General features: G+C 36.9%; 1 protein-coding gene across 13 annotated transcripts in view; it reads left to right on the top strand.

The window, feature by feature from the left end:
* Window positions 1–24,201, top strand: part of PPFIA1 (PTPRF interacting protein alpha 1) — a 93,263-nt gene that overhangs the window by 50,602 nt on the left and 18,460 nt on the right. For 3 of the 13 annotated variants that reach the window (XM_034769743.1, XM_034769745.1, XM_034769744.1), the window contains 10 exons: window positions 1,128–1,190; window positions 2,830–2,909; window positions 3,138–3,288; window positions 4,199–4,422; window positions 5,616–5,850; window positions 10,917–11,068; window positions 11,888–12,060; window positions 12,759–12,852; window positions 20,230–20,311; window positions 20,439–20,639. In XM_034769743.1, coding sequence (XP_034625634.1) covers window positions 1,128–1,190; window positions 2,830–2,909; window positions 3,138–3,288; window positions 4,199–4,422; window positions 5,616–5,850; window positions 10,917–11,068; window positions 11,888–12,060; window positions 12,759–12,852; window positions 20,230–20,311; window positions 20,439–20,639 — 1,455 coding nt within the window. Of the gene's footprint in view, window positions 1–1,127; window positions 1,191–2,829; window positions 2,910–3,137; window positions 3,289–4,198; window positions 4,423–5,615; window positions 5,851–9,951; window positions 9,982–10,916; window positions 11,069–11,887; window positions 12,061–12,758; window positions 12,853–17,374; window positions 17,387–20,229; window positions 20,312–20,438; window positions 20,640–23,356; window positions 23,420–23,907; window positions 23,935–24,201 lie in introns of all 13 variants that reach the window. The other 10 variants (XM_034769733.1, XM_034769738.1, XM_034769734.1 and 7 more) reach the window with 7 other exon arrangements.

Here is a 24,201-nt window from a genome sequence, read left to right as displayed (position 1 = left end):
ACTGTTACTTTTCTGCTTAAGTGTATGATTAATAGGAAACCAACAAAAATGTATAGTTGAATAGAATCTCATTTGTCTCTATCCAGGTCATTAAGCTTTTCTCCCCAGAATATCCTATATTGTAGCTTCCAGTGTTTCAAAACTGAGTTAAGATGCAAACAATTAAAAACAAGAACTTTCAAGATAGTGTGTAACCAGTTTGGGTGGGGGAGGAGAAAATGAGTCAAAAGGTTATAAACTTCCTAAAACAACTTCCCTTTTGCAGTGATAATGCCATTTTCATTATTATTGTATACTACAATCACATACATTATTGGAGATCTTGTACTTCAGCTGAAGGAAGCCAGATGCTTTGGTGGTGGTTATTTTTGTAGCTGACAGACAACTTTCGTAGTCTGAGTATGGGAGTCAGTTTGAGCATGATTGTAGTAGTTAGTTATTGTATAAAATTTGTATATTTATAGTACAGATATTGATAAACTGCCATATGATAACTATGCAAATCCCTGCACTCTTCATAATGAGAACTATGAGAGTACCGGAGTTTACAATACTGTATAGCTCACAAATTACTGTATGATGGTTATGCAAATCAGACAGATAAAACCAGTATTAAGGGAATCTAATGACTAGGAAAGATTATACATCAGTAACTGTACCACAATCCTGCTTTGATTAAAATTATATCTGTCTGCTACTTAGAATAACTTTGTCAAAAGGAAACTAGCAAACAGATAAAACCACGGTTTATAGTAGAGCCCTGCAAAGATACAAAATTTATATCTGCATCCAATCCACAAATGGTCCGTGGATTTGTAGGGCTCTAATTATTAGTAATAACTGTTTAGTGTTCTGCTAACTTTTATCACTAGTAATTTAATCACATAGAGGATCACAAATCCAGAAGTCTGAATCTATTTTAATTATATTAAAAAAATAACAGTAGTAGGCACAACTAATAGTTTTCTTTAGTTAATAAATTAAGTAGCTATGAGTTAAGAGGTACTGCAGTTACTCCTTATGTAATGGACCTTTGTAATAGCTTTTCTTACCTTAATCACCCTTCAAAAAATTGAAAGATCTACAATGATTTAACAGTAACATAACTTTGTGCAATTTTATTTTAGAACTCTCTTCTTCGAGAAGTTGAAAATGCAAAGAAGCAAGTAGAGGATCTTCAACATGAAAAGGTATTATACGGATAGTTTTTCAAATAAAAATGTAACTGTTCCATTGGGACATAGCTGGAATATGATATAAACTATATTACATAACTTTATAGTTATAGCAGGTTGTGTAAAAATATTTAAACGTCCTTGGTTTCTTGCCTTGGTCTCGGTAATTTCTTGTGGCACAATTAGTACTGTTACTGTTCATTGTAAAAGGTTGGTTGCCTCCTTTGGTTCAGAGAATTATTGTTGCGGCTTTTACAGGTGACAAGTTTTTCAGCAGAATTGCCTATTTAATTTAGTTCAGTTAAGTACAAACTAGATGAAAACAAGGGGGCTGTATTGATAATTTACCAGGATTCTGAAGGCCCTGTCTAACTCATATTTTTTGCATAACTTATGCAGTGAGCAGTAAAAACACAAATAAAACTTTTCAGTTGCAAGTGCATCTTAATGTATATTTTATAACAGAGGCATCCAGTGTACATTTTGAAAAGCTTGCTACTGAATATTGTAAAATTTGTACACTACTGTTTTAAAAACCACTTCAAAAATTATAGAGTGGGATAGGAGAAGCACCTATCATACTGCTGTGTTGAGCTCTTGTTGGTCGGGGGAGGATTAAGCAGCTCAGAATCATCAGGAACAGAGCTCTTGTCACTAAAGGTGTTGGAGATGTTTTGGAGGAGAGGAGTGGGCTATGCTTAAACCTTCTTTCACTTTCTGGGTATGGGGTATCAGAATGCACAAAATTCCTTTAACTGTCTGGCCATCCCACTTCTTTCTAAATAATGTTGGCACAACCTTTCATTCCCAAAGTTGTGGTGATTCACATTGTAAGCAGCTATGGGAGTGTCTGCTCTGACATCACAATACTTGTATGGCTTATTCAGCAATAGTATGTACTATGTGTCCTAAAATACTTTGCTGTGAAGTGACCAAGTTGCACAGGCTTTACATCAGTTATGCAAATTTAAAGAAACTAAGAGCTACAGGTTGTATTAGAGTGTTCTGCAGGATGGGCTTTGAATATCTGTGGCATGGGACAGGAGTCCTCAACCTGGGAATTGCTCCTTGCCATTCGCTATTTAGATCCTAACTTCACTCTTCTCAGTCTTCTGTTGAAGTGACTTACTCAATCATTCAGTTACTACTTACATATACAATTCTGGGAAGCATGAGGAGATACTAGTTGCAAGTGGCTGGATTTAAGGTCCTGTTTCGTATAGAGCTTCAGCCATCCTCAGGCTGTCCTTACTAATTCAGTTTTCTCATTTACTCTAATCAATGGTAGCCAGTCATTCACACGTGGCTATATCTCTTATTCAGTTGTTTAAATTTAAAAAAAAATCGGTATTTACCTAGCATAATTGACTGAGGCATCTCAATTACCACAGTACTTCCAGTACTGCTCTCCGGTGTTTAGTAGATCAGTAGTGGTGATTTAATGGTTACCACTGTTAATCTGGCAGAAGTCTTTGAAGGCCTGCTTCACTGAGGAGTAGTTTTGAAGGCAATCCATTGCATAGAACACATAATAGTGGAAATGAGTTCTGTGGGCCTGGAAGATAAATACATTCATTTTTTTTAAATGAATCTAATGGCAGAGCTCTTGTACGTTTGTTTCCTGATTTGTTTTTCTTTGTTCTATTCTTTGCAGGATCAACTGGTACTAAATATTGAAGCAATGAGGGCTGAAAATGACCAAATGAGGATCAGAGCCACTTCTCTTCACCATAGGTACAAGCATTTAATGAGAATACTGTTTTGCTAGAGGTTACAATCAGCTTTGTTATATTTTATAGGTTTTTTTATTATTATAATTTTAAACATTATTACTGAGCATAGTAATGAATAATATTTCTAAGCCAAAATTGCAATACTACTTTCAGTCTAAAAATTAAAACCGGAGGAGCAAGAATAGTCTTTTCCATACATCTAAAGATTTAATCTGTGTTCACGTTTTAGCCGACCACATTTGGGTAGTGTACCAGATTTCAGATATCCGATGACACCATTATCTGTCGCTGACAGTCATACGGATCCCTATAGCACCTCATCAGTGTTAAGACGGCCCCAGAAAGGGCGTTTGGCAGCTCTACGAGATGAACCTTCAAAGGTAATGGAACATTATTACTTTGATAGCGAAATATGCTTAGATTCTTTTGATCTAATAGGCAATTGCAAGTTTGTAGGATAGAAGTACATAGTATGTGACTCCAGCATAGTGTAGCCTTAGTAAATAATGACACTAGAATTTTTTGCACTTATAATATTTATTATTTATCACAGTTTTTTCCCAAAGTGGGCTACTCAGAAGATTAAAAACATTTTTATTTTGTATACTAAAGTGTAGGTTTTTGCTAGATTCTGCGTTTTTTTGTATACTCTAGATTTCCTGTTTCACCAAAATACATAATTACCAATACTTTTTAATGTATGTTTTAATTGTTATTTAGTAACTGAAAAAGTAGGGATTTTGATACCCTATTCATTGTTAAAAATGTGATAGAAAATATAACTTTGAAACTGAAATATCATTTGAAACAACCCAAATCCAGATTTTAATTTGTGTGCACAAAGATGTTGCAATTTCAATTTAATAATCTAGCATGCTATCCATCATTTGGCAAGCAATCCCTCTGTCCCTTTAAATATTTCAGTTTCAACAGGGCTCAATTCCTAAATATACTGAGTAGTCCATCAAACGTATGATGGAATTTGGATTAATATTGTTGGCAAACCTTTGCAATATTGCATTAGAGTTGGGTGGGATATGCGTAATGGCTATGACTTGAACCATTACTATAATTCTGCAGTTTTCTAAAGAATTGGTTTTGTTTTTACTGTTTTCTAAATATTGCTTTCCTGATGGATATCTACAGCATGTAAGTGAGAACTTGTTAACTTTTGTTTTTATATATTTTTTTTAGCTTCTTGAAAGTAAGTAATTAAATAGTAAAGGGTTTATATTGTTTTTTTCAATTAGATTGGGATTTCTAGTCTTTTTTTTTTTTTTTTTTAAACAGGTTCAAACCCTTAATGAACAGGATTGGGAACGTGCACAACAAGCAAGTGTGTTGGCAAATGTAGCACAAGCATTTGAGAGTGATGTTGATGTCTCGGACGGTGAAGATGACAGAGAGACTATATTCAGTTCAGTCGATCTTTTGTCACCTAGTGGTCAGGCTGATGCTCAGACTCTAGCCATGATGCTTCAAGAGCAATTGGATGCAATTAACAAAGAGATTAGGTATAGTTTATCGATTAATTACAATTATGATAAAATAAGCTTCTTTCATAGCAGAAATTAAAGATCTCTCATTGATTTGTGTGTAGTTATGGGTAAGCCACGCAACCTCTGTTTTATTTGGAAAAAAATAATTTAAAAGTGGTTATGCTTGGCCAACTTTGTAAAATGCTTCTGACACTGTACACGGATGGAAATTACTATATAAATGGTGGTGGTGGTGGCAGTAGCTGTTGCTGCTAATAGCAATTGAGTGCAAGTTCTTAATCATCATTTAAACTGCCATGTGATAAGTTGCTGGTTATTCTCTCCTAAATTTGTCTGTAGTAACTACTACTATCGTAATACTCTACCAATGGGTGTTAGAGTGGATGATCTTCTGTATTGTGCAAAAGGTAAAATACCTAGGCACGATGGCGTAGTAGTAATAGAAAGGCTGTAACTTCTTTGGATTGCCTTGTTTCTGTTGCTTTTAAATAGTACCTTCGGTTTTCATTTTAATGGTAGTGTACTTACGGAATAATAGTTACCACATACTTTGGATATATAACATTTTCATATGAGATTCTTGAAGCACTTTACAAATAAGCTTCACAAAATTCTTGTGAAATAGGGAACTGTTGACCTCTTTTTATAAATGGGGAAACTGAGGTGCTGTGATAACTTGCCTTGGTCACAGAGGAAGTCTGGTGCTTTCACCACAAGGCTAGCCTTCCTCTTAGACTATCTTTCAGTTTCTCAGTCCAAATTATATTTTTACAATATTACAGTATTTTAAAACTCGTCGTCCTTCTATAAATCTTCCTGTGTTTGGATAAATTCTTCCGAAAGGCCTACATATTATACTGCATTGTGAAGTGTTACTAATTTGATGGAACATAAAACTCATGAACTGCGATATAAAACACATGAACTGCGATACTAACAAAACATCAATCACACTACCTTTTGTCACATCGTATTTCCTATTCTTTTTGTATGTTATGTTGTCTAACTGAATTGCAGCTATCTTGTCTTTCCTGTCTGTAGAGGTCTAGTTTTCTAGAGTCATACAAATAACCACACAACTTAAAACTATTATTCAGTCAGCCCCATCACTTATCTTAGTCTTGCAATGCTTTTGCAAATGCACTTATTTTACAGTGAATTGATCAATTTAAAAAAAAAAAAATCACCTAGTCTTTAAACTTTTTTAGATTGATACAAGAAGAAAAGGAAAATACGGAGCAGCGAGCAGAGGAAATTGAAAGTCGAGTTGGTAGCGGGAGTCTAGATAACAATGGACGATTTCGGTCAATGAACTCCATTCCCCTTCCTTTTATTGGTGGGACCCTCGCTGGTTCCTCTCCTCCTGGTAGTGGCCGTTCCACACCAAGGCGGATCCCACATAGTCCAGCTCGGGAAGTGGACAGACTAGGTATTATGACACTAGTAAGTATCAGATTTTTTTTTTCTCTACAATAGAAAATATCTGCATCCTAAATAACAATCCTAGTAACCTTTGTCCTTTGTATCATTTTCCCTTATTCAATTATTTTACTTGTTTTCTTTCACCTTCAACGTCAAGTTCAAATTGCTGGTCTTAACTTTTGGAGACTTTTTGAAAGTTTGGTCTCTGGTCTGCCCACATCTCTTACCTACATTCTGTCTCCTCTTCCTGGTTTTACTCTGTGCTGCCATATGTGCCTGGGAGAACTTAGCCCTTTTCCTCCAAATCCTGGTGCAACAACCACTTACCCTCTTCTTTCTTAAGTCTAATCAAATCATACATGTTTTATTGCTGCCTGTTGGTCATAATCCACATTTCTACTGAATGCTCACCAAATAAATAATTTCATACAAATATGTGAAACCCATAATCTTGAAGATTAATGATTAAGAGCTGTACATTTAAAATGTAAATATCAATGAAGTGAACTGACATGTATCTATTTGAGCTAGCAATTTATAGAGAAAATGTTTCAAGCAAGTTCTAATCTAAATATTTTCTTTGCAGAAATTGACTCAAAAATGAGTTTCACAGCTGTTTCTATGAAAAAATAGGTCAGAATCAGGGCTGCCGGGGGTCGGGGCGGGGGGGGGGGGAGTGGGACAATTTGCCCGGTGGCGGTCCAGGTCTTTGGCGCCGGGGGCCCCTTCAGTGCTGCCGAAGACGTGGAGCGACTGAAGGGCCCCCCGCTGCCGAAATGCTGCCGAAGACCCAGACTGCTGCCGGGTGAGTACAAGCTCCGCAGCTCCCCCGCCTTGCCCTAGGCCCCCTGAATCCTCTGGGCGGCCCTGGTCAGAATATTTATTGCCAAGGCTTCCTCTCCCAATGTAGTGTAACTTTTTTAAATCTAGTTTTAGTGAGCAAAAATAAGCTGCAAGTCCTGTAGCATCTAGAAATCTTCATGAATTTTATTGTTCAATAGTAATTGAAACTAATTGATTTCCATTAAAATTCACAACTCCAAGATTTAAAGGAACTGACCAAATTAGATGTGGTAGTATTTAGTTGAGCTGTTGGCTTATTTAATAACTGAATAATTTTTTAAAGTATGGTAATATAAAGATCCTAAACTTCCACCAGAACTACAGTAGTGGAGATACTGGATTTTGATTAATGTATATTGTGAATAATTATTTTTTACAGTATTTTGTAGTTTCCTAATAAAAATCCACTTGGTATTTATGAACATTAGCTAACATTAAGTCTGTTAGCTTGCATTAAGCGCATGTCATTGTATCAAATGCTATCATAGAGATAGTAATTCTGTTTTGGGATTGGGTTTTTTTCTTTCCGGATTTGTGAATACAAGCTAGTTTAATAACAGTTTTAAAAATTCAGTGCTGGTACTTTTTTTTAGTTTAACTAAAAGTAGTGAATTAAAAGCTTGCAGCTTTCTTTAACAAGTACTGGCTGACACGCTGTATTTTTTTTTTTCCCCATTGGTGTTCATATCTTTTACTTTAGCCATCCCAAAATTAATTGGGTATTGAGGTCTGGATTAATTTATGATTTTATTCATTTTTTTCCCTCTGTTCACCTCTTCCTATGATGATTGTTAAGATTAAGATTTTCTTTACAAGGAATGGATGATGTCCTTGGGTGGTATTTAAATAGCACATTTAAATCCTGAATCCATGTATATTTAATATTTGACACACCTTTCAGGGGTTATTTAATTTATTTTCTATTGATGGACGTCTCAAGGGTAAACTGAGTCTATACTATGATTTGATTAGCTTGTTCTGATATACAATATCTGGGAGGGAGTTTGGGTGCGGGAGGAGTTTTGGGGTGCTGGATCCGAGCAGTGCTCACCTTGGTCTGCTCCTAAGCAGAGGCGTGGCCAGGCATCTCTGTGTGCTGCCTCCGCCAGCAGCTCCCGCAACTCCCATTGGCCATAGTCCCCAGTCAATGGGAGCTGCGGAGCCAGTGCTTGGGTGGGGCGGGGGCAGCGCACTGAGCCCCATAGCCATTCTTCCATCTAGGAGCAGCAGGGACATGTCGCCGCTTGCAGGGAGCCGCCTGAGATGAGCACCGCCCAGATCCAGCACCCCGCAACCCCTCCCGTGCCCCAACCCCCGTCCCGAGCCCCCTTCTGCACCCAAAGTCCCTCCCAGAGCCCGCGCCCCACAGCCCTTCCCGAAATGCCGGTTTCTAGAGCTTTCCGGTTGGTAAAGTGCCGGATAACACAGTTTTTACTGTAGTAACATTGATAATCAAAACAGAAATATTTTAATGTAAGATTGAGCAAATCTTTACACCTTTACCTTGCTTAGCTAATGTGGAACCTTTTGCAAAAGGCATACTTTTAATCCAAGTAGACTTGGCAAGCCAGTCAAGTAATGTCAATTGATGACCTTATAATTGACCACGGCCAGTATTCTCAAATATCCCAACAAGAATACCCTGATGTATGTGACAGCCTACCATTGTCATTGCATCACGGTGCCATTCTGCATTTTTAGTATTTAATTTCATTGTGTTTTGCATTTTTCTGAATTAAAATAAGTAATTTTTTTTTTGTAATTAGGTATCTGTATCTCCCCTGTGTCTATTGGAGACGATAAAGTTGTACCTTTTTTTCCCCTTCCTGTTACTGTTCTAATATATTAGTACTCTAAAATATTTGACAGCTTTTGAATTACTTGTTAATATTTGACCGGTCGATTGACCAGTTATTTTTGGATCAAATGCCCAAACCTACCTTATCTTTGGATTCTGCATTCTTTGTCTGTAATACAAAGTGCACTGAATTTTTGATACTCAATTTTTTTTGCCTACAAGTCCTTTTTTAAAATACTGAGCCAAGTACAGTGTAAATCTGTTCCCAAACTATATGAATGTAACTTTTTACCAGTATCAGTCTGATATGATTATGCTGTATGTACAACTTCAGTTAATGAACAATCTTTGATCTTTTGCTCTGCATATTGTTAAAGGTTGGGAATGTCTAAGGCTAGGTCTACACTACCCGCCTGAATCGGCGGGTAGAAATCGACCTCTCGGGGATCGATTTATCACGTCCCGATGGGACGCAACAATCGATCCCGAATCGGCGCTCTTACTCCACCAGCGGAGGTGGGAGTAAGCGCCGCCGACAGAAAGCCTCAGAAGTCGATTTTGCCACCGTCCTCACAGCGGGGTAAGTCGGCTGCGATACGTCGAATTCAGCTACGCTATTCACGTAGCTGAATTTGCTTATCTTAAATCGACTCCCCCCTGTAGTGTAGATGTACCCTTAGAGGTGAGATTCAACAGATTTTGGTGAGGGTGGGAAGAACAACTATTGGTGATAGACTGGGCATATTCATTCCAACAACCTAAATGTAAGTTACCTCACAATACTGCTGCCAGAGTTCTGGACTTCAGGATTAATACTGTAATGTTTCTGCTTATATAAAGCCTAGAAAAGGGAACAAGATTCCAAACTGGCTCAGAATGAAGAGTGTTAAAAATTCATAGGTCTAACTCAGACAAAATAGTCCCTGCCTTGAGTATCTTTGGTTATGTGATCAAGGGATCTCCATGCATATGAAGAAGTGGGTTTTTTTTTACCCACAAAAGTTTATGACCAAATAAATCTGTTAATCTTTAAGGTGCCACCGGACTCCTTGTTGTTTTTGTGGATACAAACTAACACGGCTACCCCTCTGATACTTGTGATCAAGGGAGAGTCTTTGCCCAAGTATTCTCCTTATTTAAAAAAAATCAAAACAAAACTTAATTTACTGGTTTTCTTGCTGAGAATTTTTTTTTCTGTTTTCTTTTTTAATTTTGCCTTGTAGATATGGGTGAAATATTGTTATCCTCTAAAACTGCTATTTAAGTGTCTACAGTATTTCCATTATAAACCTAGATTTTAAGTATATGATAGTCTAAATATTTTGTAGTTGGAGAGCATCTCAGCTTTCTTCCACATATGTTCTGCTATATTATCTTCTCCCTAATGTGTTTTTGTCTGTGCAATGCTTTGAGATTGTGCTACAGGAGTTTGCAATAAATCTGGTTTCTCTTAATTTCTTTTCTTTGCATGCATCTGTCAGCCTAGTGATTTAAGGAAACACCGTAGAAAGGTAAACTCTTCAGCCACTTAGTTACGTTCTTTTGCTATGTCATTCACCATAAAGTATTAGTGTAAATGAGATTCCTTGCAAGTGTTACATATTTGTGAATAATTGCAAATTATTTCATGTTCAGATTTAATCTCTGCTATTAAAAATATTAAATTAATGCTTTTTAATGATGTTGGGAATAAAGAAAAGCAGAGGAAGATGATATGCTATAGAGGAAGCAATAGTAATTTAGCTTGAGATACTTTTACCCCAAGTAAAGGGTGTAGTATGTTATCCATTTGCAATAGCTATTCCTCTATCTCTGTAAAGGAATACTTGTGTTGAATTTTGAAGATTACCAACACACAATTAAATAACTTAGTTTGAATTTCTGATCCTCATCACACTTGAAGGAACTCCATAAGTATTGACATATGGATTCTTGATTTCAAAAAATTGTGATTTAAAACATCTAAGCCCATGACATCTAGAACACCTTCTTTAAAACTCTTCTAATTCCTCATAATTGGAGTTTGAGCAATGCTTTACTTGGCCCTCTGTCTTGGTGGCTTTACTGAAAGAACTAATAAGGGTTGTGTGTGTATATATTGTAATATTAGCATACATAGTTTTAGGGAGTTGTTAAAGGGAATGTATACTTGCTCTGAGCCCTATTTCTGGTTAGGGAGGCAGTGAATTCTACGTAAGATTGCCACGGTCCCATGTCCAGCAGAAATATTAATTCAACAACACTGGTTGTCTACAAAAATAAGAGGAAGTTCAGAGAGAATGAAAAAGTAGAAATGATGGCCCCAGAATAAAAGGGCTGGGAGAACCGTATCACTATCAAGTGAAAAAATAATCAAATACATTTGTCTTTTAATTCTTTGTACAGTATTAATGTAGGATTCATGCTAGAAACTAAACCCTAAAGTTTTCATTCTTTTTTCCCTTAGTCTCCAGTTTCTGGAGAAGAAGTACGAGATGACAAGACCACAATAAAATGTGAGACATCACCACCATCTTCACCTCGATCTCTGCATTTGGATAGAGTCCATAAAGGAGCTTTGCATACATTGAGCCACGAAGACATCAGGGACATAAGAAAGTAAGTAAGCAAGATGGCAGAAAACATGAGGTTAATATTCTGATAACAGCTAAAGTTCAGATTTTTAAAAAGCTGATTGACTACAAAGTTGTTATTCAGATCATGCAAGTTTTAAGAAATTGATTTTTAAAATTTCTGAAAAGACAAAGTAAATGGAGAAGTCAGAATAATATGACAGTTGATTTGCTAAAGTTAGTCTGCATAAGCAGTCCCCTTAGCACATTCATTACTAGCAGTTGATTTTCTATGAGAAAGTTTTCAAGTATCGGCGGTTTGCCTTTCTTTTTATCACTTTATGTAAAAATGCATATTATAGAGAAGAAAGGTAGATGAAAGGAAGCTGGAATTTTAATGTATTATGCAACTCATTTCCAGATCTATGGCTTAAATTCAACCTATGATCATCTGAACTCGGTAGGGAATCTGACATCTAGTGGAGTGTAATATACATAACAAAAGATATACAAATAACCTGCAGTTGCTTGACATAGGTCAGTCACCCTAATAAGATCTCTTAATAAGAAAAGGGGTAAAATGTTGAGACATTGGATGTTGTCCAGTGTTTTTTTGTTTTTGTTTTTTTTTTTAGTTTTTTTTATGCTCCATGTAATCTTTTGCTACATCTTCTGGTGATGCTTTTCGCATCTTTTGTGACAAGAAATGTTTAAAAACTGGAAATTAATTTGCTGAGGTAACTTGACAGTCTTCATTAGCTTCCACCAAAACCTCAAATTGCCATAAAAAATGTAATGTGCTAAAAGTGGGGATTATTTTGTGTGTGTTCTTTTACAGACTAAAAGAAGTTCTTTTTCTCTAAAGTTCTACAGGTTCTCAAGATGGGCAAGTAAGCAACCCCAGTAGCAGTAATAGTAGCCAGGATTCCCTTCACAAAGCCCCTAAAAAGAAGGGGATCAAATCTTCTATAGGTCGCTTATTTGGTAAGAAAGAAAAGGGTCGACCTGGACAAACCAGCAAAGAATCTTTGGGACAAGGTTGGTTTGTTATCTTCTAACTAGTTATCTTCTAACTAACTATATTATCAATAGTATAAAAGGAAGGAAAGACTTAGGCCATGTTTACACTTACCGGGGATCAATGCTGCTGCGATCGATGCAACGGGGGTCGTCTTAGCGGGTCTACTGAAGACCTGCTAAATTGACCGCATAGCGCTCTCCAGTCGACTCATCTTACTCCTCTCATTCTGGTGGAGTACCAAAGGCGACAGGAGAGTGTCTCCCATTGACACAGCACGGTGTTATTCACATAGTTGGAGTAGCGTAACTTAAGTTGACTTACTGCAGTAGTGTAGACAAGGCCATAGTCTCAAGGTATACATTTTTAATGTGTTTTTCTAAGTAATGTTTATTTTAGATTCTAGGTGCATGACATGTGGAGTGGGGAGAGAAGAAAAATATTCTGAAATGCTTGTTCATGTCTCATATTCAAGTACTGTATGCTTTAGTGTATCCCTGGAAAAAAAAGGGCTGTCTTTTTAATTTCTTCTCCTTATTGTATGACATTAATAAAATGTTACCGATTAAAAACATAATTGGACAGTTACTGCTGATTAGTAACATTACAAAGTACTAATTACTTTGTTCAGGAATATGATAGTTATGCTAGTTTATACGAATACATTCAAGGTAAAATACAAAAAATGTCATTAAGTACCTATTTTTATTCCTTGTAGTTGGCTTGGCAGAAACAGACAATTCATCTCAAGATGCCTTAGGACTCAGCAAACTTGGGGGACAGGCAGAAAAAAATAGAAAACTACAGAAAAAGTAAGTTATCAAATATGTAATTTAGGTGAAATGAATAATTTCTTTGTTTAAAGGAAAAATTCCAAACATTATGCCTGATGCAGTATCAAGCCTCATTAAGTTTTGCAGACTTATCTTTTTACATACATCTCCAATATAGTGCGTTTTAAAAATGAGTTGTGATCTTGGCAAACCTGATGTGATAGCGTTTAGCACTAAAATCACTACTGTAAAAAATGAGAAATGAATTATGGAAAAGTAAAAATGGACTTAGTAAAAAACATGCCTTGAAACAGAGATGGTCATTTTAGATTTCTGCTCTTGAGGTTTGTTCCTTGTGTAAATCGCTGGCAAGAGTCCAACAAGTGTCTGGCTGCCAGCTGAGAGTCACATAATGCAAGCCTCCCTGCTTGGAATATTAGGGATCCCTAGTGTGTCCAGCAGCTAGTTCTTTTTAACAATTGACTATATGAAGCAATTCCTTTCTGCATAACTGCTGCTACTCATTTTGTCTGTTCACTAAATTTATTACTTAAGATTTTTCGTTTTTTTCTTGTCTGCTTACATGGCTTTTTGCAATTTAAAACAATTAATTTTTGCTATTGGCGATGCATTTTGCCCCAGAAGTTTTTTTGGTGCATTAGTTTGCTGAACACTTATCTGCCAGTCTTTGGATATACACCTCTACCCCGATAGAATGCAACCCGATATAGCACGAATTTGGATATAATGCGGTAAAGCAGTGGGGAGCCATGGGCCCTTTAACCAAGCCCCGCTGCTTTACCGTGTTATATCCAAATTCATGTGGAGCCCCAGGCCCTTTAAATCACTGCTGGGGAAGCCGGTCCAGTCCAGCACAGCGTACTGGACCGAACTGGATATAACGCGGTCTCGCCTATAAGGCGGTGAGATTTTTTTGGCTCCCGAGGGCCACATTATATCAGGGTAGAGGTGTATCTACACTTTGAGCTTGATGTGTAATTTCCAGGTTAAGGAGACACACCCATGCTAGCTCTGTTCGCGTAGCGTGCTAAAAATAAAAGTGGGAGGCGTGGCTGCCTTGAGTAGGATCGCATCTGAGATGCTAGATATGTATTGGGGCAGCTAGTCCATCCCACTGCTCACGCCTCCCTGGCTAAACTTCTGTTTTTAGAACATTTAGAGCAAACATGGTTATGTCTCCTTGAGCTGGAGATTACACCTCCAGTTCGAAGTGTAGATGTGCTCTTTTAAGTGACATATTTTAAACAGCAGTCATTTTTTGCCTGGTTTTGGAATCTTTCCAATAAGTATTAAGGTACAATTTTTTTTTTCTGTTTTGTTTACCTTTTAAAGATGTACTGCATCTTGTGTTATTCCCAAATGAACCAGGCAGCAGAGAGGTAGCAAAGTTCATGAGTGCAGAAGGCAGACGAGATCTTTCATGGTAGTAATCTACGTCTGGATATTTAACTGGCAGAATAGAATACTATTGAAAACTTGAATAGGTAGGCAAAATTGGGATTTAATTGAGTCCTTCCCAGTCACCCTTTTAATAAGATACTAGTTGTCTGTCATTATGTTGTGCATTACAAAAACAAGAACATATATTCTTTACATATCAATAGTATTACTGTTTTTAATCCACCCAACTATCATTTTCCTCTGTGTCAGAAACTAAGCTAAATTGATTTGAGGTCAATTATGGATGTCTTGCTTCATCTTCAGGAAGATTAGGTAGTAAATGTGCAAGAAGCAAGCACATTAGGATTCGTTTTCATTTAAAAGGGAAATTCTATAGTGCTGAAAATATGCTCTTAAATTCAGTAGCAAGTAAAAGAAATGTATGGTTAATTGCCAAGAAAATTGGCAACATTTTTATTTGAAATATGTGAATATTGGTAATATATTTTGACTGTAATGACACAAAGAACTATTGCTCCTGAAATTGCTGACACATAGAATCCCGCCTTGTGACTAAATTCTGTTCTAATGATTTTGATAGTTTATGGAGTTTTCAGATATTACCTCTACTTTCTTGAAAGAGAAATGTTAACCTAGCTCAGGAGTCGGCAATCTTTCAGAAGTGGTGTGCTGAGTCTTCATTTATTCACTCTAATTTAAGGTTTCGCGCGCCAGTAATACATTTTTATAGAAAGAGACCTTCTAAAAACATTAGTGTATAATCTATAACTAAACTATTGTTGTATGTAAAGTAAATAAGGTTTTAAAAATGTTTAAGAAGCTTCATTTAAAATTAAATTAAAATGCAGAGCCCCACGGACTGGTGGCGAGGACCTGGGCTGTGTGAGAGCCACTGAAAATCAGCTCGCGTGCCGCCTTTGGCACACGTGCCATAGGTTGCCTACCCCAGCCTAGCTATACCACAGCAGCACTTATTACCATAGCTTTTTGTCTTTCCTCTTTTTTTTTTTTTTTTTCTGGAAAATGTTCTTGATTTAGATAATTCTCAATGCCAGCTAAAATTCACATTTTGCAAAAATAAGAACCAGCAAAAACATTCACACTGAATTCTGGCTGTCTTCCACCATCTCAAAAGCTACTTCTTGCAGGTGAAAAATAATCATTTTGCTTTGAAAATTAATATATACTTGCTTCCTGAACTGCCTTTCAAAATTTTGCTACCATTGCCGGAAACTATATTCAATTCAGATTATTGACTGTTATCCATTTACTGATTTTATTTTGAAAATATTTACCCACATTTGCAAGTATGTTACAAGCATAATCTAACTAATTCTTCAAACAACCCCTTGATGTTTACCAGGTGTTGCATATCAAGTTGTAATTTACAAATGGCAAATCTGAATTGGAAATTGTGGCTTTCCCAAGATCACAATGTAGGATTTCAAAATCTCTGATTCCCAGTCCTGTACACTCAGTGAACACATTGATATGTGCTTACTGATCAATATGATGAGGTTTTCATAGTAAATTTCAAAATGTAGAGTATTACCGAAAAGACATAAGTTGTCATAAAAGCCTTGTTATGCTGGTGGTAATATTTAGCAAAAATGTACATTTTCTTTACTTTTACTGCCTCACAGGGCAAAGTATAGAACTCTTCAATCTTATATGAGTAGGGGTCTAACATATGGTTGCCAGTTGTCTGGTTCTGAGCTGGAACGGCTGGTCGAAAAGGGATCCTGGCGGCTCCCGTCAGCAGTGCTGTTAAAAATCCAGTCATCGGGGCTAAGGCAGATCCCTGTCTGCCCTGGCTCCATGTGGCTCCTGGAAGTGGCCGGCATTTCCCTCCAGCTCCTAGGCGGATGTGCTGACCCGACCCCGAAGCTCCCACTGGCTGCGGTTCCCAGCCAATGGGAGCTGCAGAGCCAGCGCTCAGGGCGGGGGCAGAGTGCGGAGCCGCCTGGCCACATCTCCACCTAGAAGCCGAAGGGAAATGCCAGCCACTTCCGGGAGCTGCCTGAGGTAAGCGCCACTCAAAGCCCGTACCCCAGCCATGAGCTCCTTCCTGCACCCAAACTCCCTCCCAGAGCCTGCACCCCCTGCCACACTCTGAACCCCTTGACCCCAGCCCCCCCTCATCTTTGGCCCCGCACCAGAGCCTGCACTCTCAGGTGGAGCCCCCCCACACACCTTTATACCCAGCCTCAGCCTGGAGCCCCCCTAGCACCCTGAACCCCTCATTTCTGGCCCCACCCTGGAGCACACACACCCAGCCCAGAGCCCTTACACTCTCCTACACACCTGCTCCAGCCCGGAGCTCCCCCTCACACACCGTATCCCTCATTTCTGGTCCCAACCCGGAGCCCACACCCCTAGCCAGAGTCCTGAACCTCTCCCGCACTCCAACCCCCTGCCCAGCCTGGTGAAATTGAGCGAGGGAGGGGGGATGGAGTGAGCAGGGTTGGGGCCTCAGGGAAGGAGCAGGGGGCGGGGCAAGTGTGTTCAGTTTCCTGCAGTCAGAAAGTTGGCAACCCTAATCTAGCATTCTTCAAATCACAGTGCTATACTTTTATCAATCCATTCCAAAAACTTGCCAAAGTGCATTGAACATAGGAAGCAAAAATATGTTAGAAATAACTAGAGAAGATCCATCGCCATCTCAGTGGGAATAATCATAAACATGAAAAGGATCATGTCAGAGCAAATTCTCAAGGCTAATTGCTCAGTTTCAAAAACATGTACACAGTGAAGAGTGTCTGAGTGACTCAGTAAGATTCCATACGCTATATTGAAAATCAACAATATTCAGGTAGCTTTTATTAAAAGGATTAAGAATTTCATTCTTTCTGAAACCTTATGTAACTGTAGCAGCAATCACTAAAAAGCTTCTTTGTGCTTATTTTGTGTATCACTTCATATCTTTTTTTGTTTCTGTATACACAATCTCAAACGTGTTTGCAACAGGCATTGTTACCATTTTATTTGAAGGCTCTATTAATAATCCTATGTTTAAAGAACTGAATTACATTATTTCATTGTTTGTTTCTATATTTGTGTTATGAGTTCAATTTAATTGTAGTTTTACATTTTTCCTTCATTGTTTTATTTCCTTATTATTTACCATTTGATGTGGTAGTGCAAAATCAGGGTAAGTTTATATTTAATTTATTAGGATTGTTGTGGATGTGTGAGAAATTTGTTTGGAAACTTGCTTTGATTTTAATGATGTATTAAAAGCCCTAATTGTTCAGCAAATTAAATGCATGTTTTTACAAGAGGTGATGTTTCTATAATAGGCAGTGAAATGTTCTGCTGAAGCATTTATAACTTGAAAGCTTGTTAACAGTATTTGTTAAGGCATTGACAAAAACAAAACCGTTTATCTTACACTGCATGTTGTGAATGTACATAATGTGAATTTCAGTACTTCTTTTAAATTATAAAACTGTACAACCTTACTTAATATGATCTAACAATTTTAACTCTGTTTTGGAAAGCTGTTTATTAGTACTAAATTTTTCAGTGTTGCTGTGGTTGTCCATTTGCAAGGTTGACTATTGTGCTTTATCCCATGAGATAACTTCATGCTTTTTCTTGCTTAACCTACATTGTTTTTGATTGTGTTGCATATGTCACCTCTCCATTCTGTCTTGCTACCCTTTTTAGCATCTTCAGCACTGTAGTGTTAATGCTTTTTCATACTGTACAAGTAACAAAATAATACAAGATTATTGGATATTGATTCCTTGCATAGGCAATGGAATTTTGTAATTGCCTGGAATTTTATTTTGACCTCACCCCTTAAAATTTGCAAACCCATATGCAAAATTGGGTGTACACTGGTGGTGGGATGTGAGTCCTAGATTATATGGCAGCAGGGAACAGGATGTACCCTTTAAAACTGTTTAATTCCAATTTTTTAAAAAAAGATATAGAATTTACAAAATGTAAATAGTTTTGGACTATTAGCTGGGCTTCATTAATTAAGTAATTTCAGCCTTAACTCTTTTTTTGTTGGTTTTGTTTGCAAATAATTATTTTAAATAATCCATTTTAAAAACTAGGATTTTATCACAAAATAAGAAAATAACCTGTCAGCTTTAAGTATTAATTTTCTGGATGAGTACTTGTTTTTTGCTTGCAAGGTTATTTTCAATCTTACTACTATCGTCTAGTGGGACTTCAGTTGAGTATTAAATCTTTCCTGGGCCAATACATTCACCTAAAATAACTATAGGCGAAACAGTAAAATCAATGATCTGTCTGTTGATCGCCAACGACTGGCTAATTTTTTTGATTTCTCATAGTCTTGACACTTTAATATATATGAATAAAATATAAGGCTTTTCTGTACCCTGACCATAATTGTTACATTGCAGAGCTGTATTTGTACTAAAGTAATCTTGTGGCTGTAGCATTCTAAAACTTCATAATTTTGACAGTTCCTTAAGCCTAGAATCATTCAATATTATAGGTCTAGAGGTGTAGACATTGTTTGCTTTTGGTGAACACCTATTGACTTAAATGGTAAGAGACCATGAGTATGTAGCCAAGGATACAGTATCTTGTTACTGCACATATATTTTTAATGGAATACTGTACCAGAGATGGAGCTGGATTAGTAAAGAAAGTTCTTGGTGACTGTTGTATTTAAAAAAAATTATGGAGATTCATTCATGAGAATAACTGGTCCAGATTTATAAGCTGGATGAACAATGGGGAAGAAGAAAAAGCAAAATTGAAACGTTACAAAATTCATCCAATTAGCTAGCTCTGACTTTGGCTGTTTAAAAGTATACCGCCAATGCACAAAATCATGCTGTCAGTCTAAGTTTATTTTTTGTTGAATTTTTCTCTTACCTTTAATTAAATATAACATGCAAATACTGTTGCATGGTATAAATGCCACATAATGCAAGTTCTCATTTGCCTGTTTACTTGGATCTAATTGTGGCAAATGCAGGTTTTGACCACCTTTGGGACCTCTTCAACTGCCTTTATAATGTGTACAATAACTACATGCATACTGTAATGCAAATAGTTGGGATTGTACTGCCCATACTCTAGCCTTAGTCTTTTTTCATTGCAAGCGGGCAAATCCTGGTAGCTTAATGGACAAAACTGAACTTCAAAAGACCTTGCATAAATTCCATCTGATGCAGAATGCAGTTGCTTAGGATGTCTGAAATTATTTCCTTGTTGTAGGATTCAACAATATTGATTATAATTTCTTTAATTTAGAAGCCATTAAAGAGTCCCTGTCCAGTAATATTTTAATGCTGTGTATGTATATTAGAAGCCAAAAAGCCAAACATAATGTTAGTCCAAGTTCTGTTTTCAGATATATGAGTGAGACTGTATAAGCTTAATTCTCCCTGGGGAGGATGAGGAGGTATAAATAAGTGGGGAAGAGAGAAGTTGGGGAGTATGTCAGATATTTTATTGAAAACCTAAAATGAAACTTTTTAAATTAGTGTTTACAGAGGATTTCTATGACAAAGCAATATGTTGTAATAATTGTAAAGCATATTAATTCACTGAATAATAGCAAATTTGCTACATAAGCAGTAAGTGATGTCTGTTTTAACCAGTCTCTCACCAGCATAGATTGATTGTTCTCAACCTTTTCTACCAATCCACCTCCAAATTACATGGGACTCACCTCTCATTTAGCAAAATGGTAAATGGGCAGGGTGAACACAACCACTTGGCGCATGTTTGCAAACCCCTGGCACAGAGCATTTTCTAGTTCCAAAAAAGCAAGACTTTAGCATTTATGCCATACTGAAATTTTACATTAAACATGCCATGCCACATTTGCTATGGCCCTGTCCTCTTTTCGGGTATCTTACAGTGTCTGTAAGATTATTAAAGGAGGAAAGCTGGATGAAGGAAACAAAATACTGATGTTTAAATAAATGAAACATAGAGTTTAAATGACTATTTCAATATTACTTTCTCTTCATTTAATGACTGTTTTTATAATTTTAGACATGAATTGCTTGAGGACGCTAGAAGGCAAGGTCTGCCTTTTGCACAATGGGATGGCCCTACTGTGGTGGTGTGGCTAGAGGTAAGTGATCCCATTTTAAAAGATAAGGTACCTATACAGGAGAGACTTGTAGCATTTTTAGTAACTTGAAGATTTGAAGAAACATATATTTACATATATTACTAACATATTATTTTCTATTTGCCAGTTATGGGTAGGGATGCCAGCATGGTATGTGGCCGCTTGCCGAGCAAATGTGAAAAGTGGTGCCATCATGTCTGCCTTGTCTGATACGGAAATACAGCGTGAAATTGGAATCAGTAATCCTTTGCACAGGTTGAAACTGAGGCTTGCCATTCAAGAGATCATGTCACTAACAAGTCCATCTGCCCCTCCTACGTCAAGAACGGTAAGAAAAAAATTGGAAGTAACTTAAGCCAGTGGGAAGGAAATCACTACTGAAACAGCATCAAACATTTTTTTTTCTCTGCTCTGTTAAATACAGAAATTTCTTCAGCAGACTCCAGAATTCTAATTGAAGAATATTGTGAGTGGGAAACTTGAGTTTTTAAGAGTAATTTTCAGAAATGTACATTAAAGTGCAAAGGACCACATAACAATTTAAAAAGAGGAGACTTTTCGTTTCCAAAAAACTCATGGAATAACTATCATATTAGCTTATAATAGATCTTACAATATTCATGTTTTTAGCAGTAAAGTAAAGCAGACACTGTATGCTATTGCAGAAGTTAAGCAAAGATGTCTACTGATTTTTTGTTTAGGGAAAGATTAGCTAATTTTCATTTCAACATGACAGTCTATTTTAAATGAGGGGAAATATTAAGAATAGGTATAATTTGCCAGGTGTATATTGTATAATTTTTTTATTAAGGACTATAACATACATCTATAACTGTTGTAAATTAAAGGAAGACTTAATTTTAGAATTTGTAAAAGATTGAGTAAGTTGCTATCAGAGAGAAATTAAATCAGCTGAATGGGTGATAAGAATTCTGAGCAATGGCATCATTTCAGTATAATTGATCATTAAGGCTGCGAGTCTATCACAGAAGTCACGGATTCCATGACCTCCGTGACTTCTGCAGCAGCTGGTGCTGGCTTAGGGGCTGCCCGAGCCGGGCAGTGCCTGGGCCAGAAGCAGCAGTTTGGGTGTGTGGGAGAGGGTTGGGGCAGGGTGGGGAGGCGTTTACCTCATGGTGGGGGGCTCAGGCAGCAGAGGGGCTGGGGGGGGAGGGGACTCCACGCTGCCTGTGCCCGCAGCTCCCATTAGCTGCAGTTCCCAGCCAATGGGAGCAGCGTGCAGAGCTGCAGGGACGCAGAGAGTTGGTAGGGAGCCCCTGCCAACCCTCCCCCCAGCTCCAGCAGGAGTCCCACTTCTGGGCCGCATGCCGCCCCCCAGCACCAGCGGAGGGTCCCGGGCCACTTCTTCCAGCACCCACAGTGTCCCCGGACCGCCGCCGCCCAAGTTTTAGTCACAGGTATTTTTAATGAAAGTTATGAACAGGTCACAGGCCGTGAATTTTTGTTTACTGTCCGTGGCCTGTCCAGGACTTTTACTGAAAATACCCGTGGCTAAAACGTAGCCTTATTGATCATGAACTGTGACTATTGCCATGAGAAACTGTGATTTTTATGGGCTCCATGTGGGCATAGTGGTACACCTGCATTTAGCCAGTGGCAGTATTGGTGCTTGTAATTGGCATGTTGCATATACGCTCTGAATTTTGCTGGAGAACTGCCATGATTTAAAAACATTTGAGTTACTTTGCATAATTTAAAGTATTTCTATAATTGCATGAGACTTTCTAGTAAAAGGAGAGGGTTGAATTGATATAATTATATTCTGTCATGTACTGTTAATGAGAGGCACTGACTCCTCTTGGAGAATATTGGAAAACATCCTGGGTAAAGGATATTCTGATTTATTTTCATTCCCCTTTTTATGTTGCTAGAGATATTGTTCAAAAACAAACCGTTGTTGTTGTTGTTGCTGATGACTTGTTTGTTTAATCTCAAGTCAAAGAATATTGACAGATCATTATGCCATAATGGGATGAATTCAGAAGCAGCAGACAAAATATATAAATGCAAATGTTAGTAATTTAGGAGGAAAAAAAAATAGAAAAATTCTCCAGAAAATAAATCAGTATAGTTAGTTTTAAATACTATGGCTTTTTAAGTACTATGTTTTTTTCATACCTTTTCCGTAAGGTAGCAATGTTTCATAAAGTAGAATGTCTTTTCTATTACGGAATGGGGTTTTTTTGGTACGTCCTTACTTAGTGGGCTTATGCAGATGTGGAAAAATTTGTTCCAGTAATAATAAAAAGCCATCTTTTGTTTATAAAACCAAAATCAGATTCACAAATTATAATTATGCTAAATCCTTACATAGGTCTCATCCTACATTCATATTGCACCAAATGGTCTATTTACTTAAATGGGAGTGTTATGGATCTTTGTCTGCATGATCATTCTGACTACTGTGTAGGGAAATATTTCTGGAAATATTTCAGGCTTGAACAGAGAACAAGTGGCTATTGCAGAAACTGCTTTATAAGAATTGGTAATAATTTTAGCAAAATACATATGATATTTAGTAGATTAGTATCACTCCTCACTGAAATAGTGACTAAAAAAAAGTTCAAGAATACTTTTAAATGTGCAGAATTACAAAAATGTTTAATAAAATTAAAATTGCAGTTGTGTTAGAATGTTGTCCAGAAGTACATGCAACACACCAAAGGAAAATTTGTAGTTAAGAACAAATAACTTATAAAAGGGACATTATTAAAATGAATATTTTAGAATTTTGTTCAACATTACAGTTCTTGTCATAGTTGATTTGTTAATAACATCAATGTAAACTATTTAACACACTTTGTAATTGTTAAATAATCTTTGAAGGGAGATGCCCCATGTCAGTGCACCTTTTATTCTACATTATCATTTTAAGTAAATTTGTACTTCAGACTTTAGAAACCATTGCTTTTGCCCATGCCTGCTCCTTATATGTACCTATTGCTTATATATTCTGCAACCTTTCCTCTTTGTTACTGCTTTCCTTTCATTGGATGTGATTGGTTCACTGTGGGGTCATATTAGACCACGGGAAATGTCTGGGTAACACATGAAGAAATGGAAAATCTTACAGCCACGCCACAAACGGTTAGTTACAGCACTGCCACTTCTGTTCCTTATAGTGCTTTTCCCACTTTTTGATTGCTTGAATCATGTGCCTTTTAGTCTTTCAAAAGAATGAAAGTATTAAAATAGCTCAAGTATTTGGATTATGGCTTCCTTTAGTTACTAACCCTATATGAAATTATAATTCACACTTCACTCTTTTTTTCCCTTGGGGACAAAAAAAAAATCAACAATGATTCTTACTGAAGGCAGACTAACTGTGTTGTGTGTACAATTTATTTGCACATAAATTTCTTCTTTACAGAAAACCCAATCAGTGCAAGCATTTTCCTACTTCCATTAAATTTTATATTGTTTGTTTTTAAATGCATGTTGCTTGCATTCTTTAGATTTTTAGCATGCCATAAAGATACTGCATCTGCTCTGCATCTTTAACTTTGCTCTTAATACTAAACTTATAAATACTAATATTTGTGTGTTCTTTTGCTTTTCTAACCACATAACATCAGGAAGATGAGGAGGGAAGCTGGGCTCAGGTTGGAGATTTTATGTAATTTATTATACAGTATATGTAAAGCAACACAATGCAATTAGAGCATGAATGCTAATCTTTGTTTTCCTTTAAGAATGTTTTGATAATCTAAATTTGTAGATATTATTACTAACCTTATAAACTGGCAATGTGATTCTCAGACTATATTTTGTAGTTCACTCATTTTAAAATTTGCTGATGCATCATGAACAAATTTGAAAAAAAAACAACCATATTTTGTTTAGAAGTTAAGACTAAGTCTATAAATAAA

This window comes from Trachemys scripta, chromosome 4, assembly GCF_013100865.1.
Source record: "Trachemys scripta elegans isolate TJP31775 chromosome 4, CAS_Tse_1.0, whole genome shotgun sequence".
Classification (NCBI taxonomy): domain Eukaryota; kingdom Metazoa; phylum Chordata; order Testudines; family Emydidae; genus Trachemys; species Trachemys scripta.
This window is presented reverse-complemented; position numbering and strand designations above follow the sequence as displayed.